General features: G+C 36.9%; 1 protein-coding gene across 1 annotated transcript in view; it reads left to right on the forward strand.

Annotated features, from left to right (window-relative positions):
* Window positions 1-4,356, forward strand: part of cbln4 (cerebellin 4 precursor) — a 118,068-nt gene extending 113,712 nt beyond the window's left edge. The window contains exon 3 of the mRNA XM_052031375.1: window positions 4,159-4,356. Within this exon, the coding sequence (XP_051887335.1) occupies window positions 4,159-4,356 (198 nt within the window). The remainder of the gene's footprint in view (window positions 1-4,158) is intronic.
* Window positions 4,357-6,573: the final 2,217 nt, after the last annotated feature.

Genomic DNA, 6,573 nt, shown 5'->3' on the forward strand with positions numbered 1-6,573 from the left:
CCAGGGAGCGACAGGGACTTCGTAGAGTATGAATAACCTCCCTTCACTCAGGATGACAGCATACACACTCCCACTGCTGACACTCTCACAGTGTGGTCACAGCTGGCTCAGATTGCAAATGTTGCTGCAAGAATTCCACCAACCTACATCAGCTGCATTCAACATAATAAACTCAGGTCCAGCTGACCTCCCAACAAACCTGCACCTGCACCAAAAGGCTCTCCCTACTGTTCAGACTTGCTTTCCTGGCATTTGCACTCAGTGTGTGCTAACCGCACACAGTGAATCAGTTTTACAAGGAAGGCAGCAGTTGGGTGTTGCATGATTATTGACATCACATCCCTGTGTTCTGCTTTGTCTGTGCACCTGTTACATGCTTGGAGTCGCATAATTGAAAATTGCATTAAGTACTATCAGTTCCTGATCACATTTTTCTATTGATTTTATGCTGCAGATTAATTCCATAGGGCATAAAAATAGCTCTAAGTGATTAGATTGCTTGGTCACAACCTCATAATTCATTCTCAGTCAGTAGCACTCAATGCACTGAATATGGCAGCATCAAAGATGCTGTATTTTGAAGGCAGAATACAAAGTACTATATAATGTGTGTCATGCTGCTGGCCAGTAATGAGTTTCTGGCCAGTGCTCCTTTATCTTGAGATGTAAGTGCATAGAGAAATGGTTAGTTGACTATCATTGCCAACTGGAGCATGACTGGTAACGAAAGCAGATAGATAGACTGTCTCATACCAGGGTGAATATTTTTTTTAAAGTTTGTATGATATTTATTCAGTGTTCTTTAAAATCATTGCATGTATTGCAATTTTTGTATATTATACTTTGGGACATGTTTTACATGGTGCAAGTACTGGAGAGTGAGTGAGACTCGCATCAAATAATATTACTGAGAGGCCAAAACATTTTAGATTGTCAACTCTCAATTGAATCACACCTCTGAGTTCCCAGTTTGGAAGAAAAGACTAATGAGCAGCCACTAACTAATTAAAATGAGGTTACATCTTTCCCTGTGACGTATATGTCCCTTTCAATGCAGAAATTGGTGATTTTTTTTGGAACCTTCTGTGATGGACATTTTTGCAAAGATTCTTGATGCGGAAGAAGTAGGTGGCAAGTCCCTTTCTGCTAAAATGGCTGGCAGTTGCCCAAGTAAATGCTGCAGCAGAAGATTAATTTGAACATCAACGCTGATTGAAGTCTAAAGGAATGCCTCACTTCTCTGGCTTTGAAAAGCTGGGGGACCATATTGATAGAAGCTCAGGATATAACTCAATACCCCTCTTCACGTTCTGATCAATGGCAGTGCTGAGCCATTCCCTTGTAGGAAAGCCACAATTGAAGGGATGCATATATATTCTCTGTGATTCTCTCAACTAATGTTGCTTTTTGTGACAGCTAAGACTCATTGAGTGGGATCTAGCTAGTTTAAGTAGCTGTCCTTCTTCAGGAAGTTTGGTTAACCTAAAGCATGGACCAGCAAACATAAAATGGACAAAGGAGAAACAGGTCATTTTCACCTTGGCAAGCTATAACTAACAGGCTGCTCTGGGGATCATTTCTGGGACCTCAGCTATTTACAACCAACATTAATGACTTGGAAGGCAGGGCTGTATTATAACCACATTTTCTGACAATACAAAGATAGGCAGGAAAGTGTTAGGAAGACACAAGGAGTATGCAAAGGAATATAGGTATGTTTCGAGTGGGAAAAAATGATTTTCAGATTAAGTATATAATGTATGGTTCATGTAAGTCAGCATTAATATTGTTAATGGCCTCTTTATTAAACGATGAATATTATTGCTTTGGAGGAATACAATGAAAGTTCACTAGCTTGATTTCTGGGATGAAGTGGGTTGCCATCTGAGGAAATATTGCACAGAGTGGCCTACATGATGCTGGCCTTCCTGGATCTCCTTCAAGTTATCCAACCTGTTGCTCTTGGTGTTCCTCTTCTTCCTTTACTGTGGTTGTTAAGGGTTGACGAAACCAGTCCCACCCATCAGAAAAATAAGGGCCCTCTGTGCTAACAGAATGGTTGGAAGGATACTAAATACAAAATTTGAAAACACATTTCTTTTCCAAAAATATACTTTATTCATAGCACATATATTGTAAATACAATTTTCCATGTTCATTGTGCCATTTATTCATTATATTCTCTTGCAATGTGTCATTCATGTTTCCGCCTTAAAGGTTGCTTCCTAGAAGTACTTGAGATGCTATTTCACAGGATCCATAGCAATGACAGAAATAATTCAATCCTGATAAGTATGAGGTGATGAACTTTGGGAGGAGGAAGAAGGGAAGGGCAGACACAATGAATGGTAGCACACTTGGGAGTATTGGCGGTAGAGTGACATTGGTGTACAAGTCCAAAGATCCCTGAAGATGGCAGCACAGGTCAAAAAGGGGTGAAGAAGGCATGCAGATTTTTTGTGTTCATTAACCATGGCATAGGGTATAAGAGCAGGTAGGTTATGGTACAACTTTATTAAACATTGGTTAGGCCAAAGCTAGAGTGTTGTGTGCAGTTTTGGTCACTACACCATGGGAAGGAGGTGACTGCAATGATAGTTGCTTTTAATTAGCTTCCTTTCTTAATTTATAAGTACTACTAAATAAAGCATATATAATTGACAGATGTGTGTCTCTCCACCATAATTTGACAAGATTTATGGGAAATCCTTACCAAGAAATTTATCACTGCTGGGCTGTGCTACCCACATGCTAATAAAAATAATAGTGTCGGTTCATGGTACTCTGCTTCTGAAAATCATTCCATTGACTTCAGAGAAATGAATTTTTCAGATAGAGCACAATGTGCTGTTGCTACAATATAGTTTGTTAGAGCTACTGACCAGGAATGAATTCCTAGCTACCAATATTTCCAAGAAGGCAGTAAGCTATTGAAGTAAACATTTTACAATTATACCCTAATTCATAAGTTACAATTGATAAGTGATTTATCAGTAGTCCCTTAACAGTTGCACATTTCACTCCTGAACCTATGGCATCATTTGTAAACATGAAAGGTAATACTTTGAACATATTACTTTATCAGACCACATATTTCAGTATTTAGTTACGTGGTAAGTGAAATAGTTTTTGAAGGGGAAGGCTGGAGTTGTTACTCACATTAGCAGTTTATAAGATTACCTTAGGGTAGATTTTATTGATACAGTTCATTCAGACACCCCGCCGTCTGAGCCAATACAACCCATGAAAGCCACGAAACAATTGAACAAGGTTATGACGCAATGAAGTGTCCAACCAAGTAAGAATTCCATGAAAGTGATAGCATTTTGTCATTCCGTCATGTTTCACAAAATATAGCCGACAGATGCATCATATATTTATCTACAATAATGAATTATAAGATTTTAAGAAGGTGTTCTCATTTTAGGACTGGTAATAGGTAATTGGTGATTGGTTTACTGTTGTTACATGTATCGAGATACAGTGAAAAGCTTTTGTTTACATGCCATCCAGACAGATCGTTCCGTACATAAATGCATTGAATTAGTACAGAAGAAAAAAAGCAGAATGCAGAACATAGTGTTACAGTTACAGAGAAAGTGCAGTGCAGGTAGACAAATGAAGTGCAAGGGCCATGACGAAGTAGACTGAGAGATTAAGAGGTCCCTTTGAGAGGTCCATTAAAGAGTCTTATAACAGCAAGGCAGAAGCGGTCCTTGAGCTTGGTGGTATGTGTTCTCAAGCTTTTGTATCTTGTCAGCAATATCATAGCAAGTGGAAAGACAAAAGCATAAAGATGGTTTGAAACATCAGTTAACAACAAAACAGTTTTATAACTTCATGAGTTTCAGCTGGAACAACGAATGTTGCCATGCTTCAGTGCACAACTGACCAATGGAGTCAAGGTTAGTTGGTTAAGGATCTTTGACGGTTAACGGTATTTAGAACAGATATTGCCAACTGTACTTCACCCATTTTCTGATGATTCAGATAGAAAAATATTTATGGATTTAGGGTGGCACTTAGATCTGGCTTTGATAAAATTTAAACTCTTTAGATTATGGCAGAGTCATAATAATCTATTATATCCTTCGTTGCTTGCAATGATGTTTGTTTTATCAATATGTAGTAAACGAGTTGTTTCTTTTCTAATCATAGGTCAATCTTATGCTTAATGGTAAACCAGTAATTTCTGCTTTTGCTGGGGATAAGGATGTGACTCGTGAAGCTGCCACTAATGGAGTCCTGCTGTATTTAGACAAAGAAGACAAAGCATATCTGAAACTGGAGAAAGGTAACCTGGTTGGCGGATGGCAGTATTCAACATTTTCTGGCTTCTTGGTTTTCCCTCTGTAAAGCCCAACCGAATATCCTTGAATCCACATACATAATTTTCTTGATATGAACTGATTGTGCTACATGTTGTTTTTGAGGATTATTTAAAAATTGTGGATCATTGTTCCAAGCATTAATCTGGACTATATCCGGTCATACAAAGCAAAGAGTCTGGTGGATCTGAATTGTCTTTTTTTTCAAACCACTTTAAAGACCTTTGGAAGGAAAGGAAAGTTATCAACCTCTTATCTCTTCCCTGTAAACCAGATAGGACTTAAAGTGGAATAAAGAAAGGGAAAACACCCTTGCTGCAGTGGATGTAAAGTGGAACAGTTTGCCTGCAACGTTAGTGACAAATTGTCTGGACTGGATACGTCTGTGTACCTTCACAAATATTAGTTTGCCTTTAACAGCCTTGCCAATAAGGTTAAACACATTTAAAAATGGCTTAAAATTTTGTTCCCTTATTTAATATATCAGAATGAAGAGAAAACATGTACTAATTTACTATAAATGTATTGTGGATTTGGGATGCAATATGTTCATTACCATGCTACGTATGCTTACATTGCCTTAAAATACATGGAAATAGATGTACAACTCTACTTTGGCATAATGTATTCTTAATATTGAAAACTGGATTGTTGCTTTAGGTTTTCAATGCACTTTACCTGAGGATTTTCTTATTTTGAAAGTAAATAATTTCAGACCAAATGAACTTTATCAATTATGTTCAAGTATAAGAGCAGAGGACTGTGGAAATGCATTCTTTGCTTGATGGTACAGATGTTATGCTGCCTTCAGGACATTTATTATCAGAGAGGATTTCCTGCTGATGCAGATTGAGGGTGGTGAAAACTAGCCACATCTGGTAGCATTGTTTCTGACACTTGCATGTAAGCTTGAAACGACAATACATTGAGTTAACACATGGGAAAAGGTCAAAAATGTCCCAAATCTGTTTATTGTTGCACTTTCTTTTCAGTTCATGACTCATCTGCTGTTGAGAAATAAGAGGCTTGACTGAATTACCAATAAAGCTACATTGTTCCACGTTTAGATGCTCAAACATTTTTTTCTGTGATCAAATTTATATGAATGTTTTAAACTTATTTTGTTACCCATTGAATTGTGGCATGGGCTTGGATTTTTCACATTGATTATTATAACAGTAAAGATTCAGCAAATCTGAAACTGACTTTACTACTGAAGTGAATTCAAATAATCTAATGGAGTGTCTCGCTAGTATAACTTCCAATCTAGTTTGTTTCCCAGCTGAATGAACAGGAAACAAAATAAATGAGTTCAACATAGTTTGTATGGTTTTGCCTGACAAAACTAATAGGAAGAGTTCATAAGTGTCTCAGACCAAGAATCATCCGACTTCATAATGTCACTTTTGCTAAAGATTGAACTAAGAACAGCAATGATGCAAGAACAACAACAATAAGTGATGGCGTTTCAACAAATGATTTCAATGACATAAATATGTTAATTCTAAGCATAGTATTGGCGTTCTAAATTTGTGGTTGGATTCTTTGTAGCAGTAACTTAATTTCTGCATTAAGATTCCCTTTTTGAGTATAGTGTTGATATTACCAACATAGTAACAAAATCAATATGTTAATATTGTTAATAAACCCATGATGGCAAAATGCAAACAAACTTTCTACATTTTGCCAATTACCAAGGATCACTAGGATATTCCCATTCCCACTGGATATTGGTCTTTTCTGACTGGAAATAGTAAAAATAAAACTGTTCTTGTTCATAAAGTAGTTTTCAGATTTCCAGAATTTGTAGTGTTTAATTTTTGTATTCCTGTTCTTCAGTATTGCAGTTCCAGCTGGTTGATGATTAGAAGCAAGACATCCCTGTGAGAGGAGAGGCATGAGCCCAAATGTAACACATCTTTGCTTCTTTAATATGGAAGATGTATGAGAAACCTTATTGAAAGTTCTTTTTTTGTTGCTTTTGAGATACTTAAATAGGAAACGAATGAGCAATGCAACTGTACTAGTGTGCAACTAATACCCGAAAACAGACTAAAATATTCCGAGTGTCTGGCATTTATAATTTGAAAAATAAATTATCTCTTTGTCTTTTGAACTCCAATAAAAGTTTCAATTACATTTTAAATAAAATGGACAATGCTTTCCATCCAACTTTGTTTAGAAGGCAATATGGAAGTATGAAACTTGCAACAGTCTCCTGAGAATATTTTAATCTTGTTAATCC

Source organism: Pristis pectinata, chromosome 16, assembly GCF_009764475.1.
Source record: "Pristis pectinata isolate sPriPec2 chromosome 16, sPriPec2.1.pri, whole genome shotgun sequence".
Taxonomy (NCBI): Eukaryota; Metazoa; Chordata; class Chondrichthyes; order Rhinopristiformes; family Pristidae; genus Pristis; species Pristis pectinata.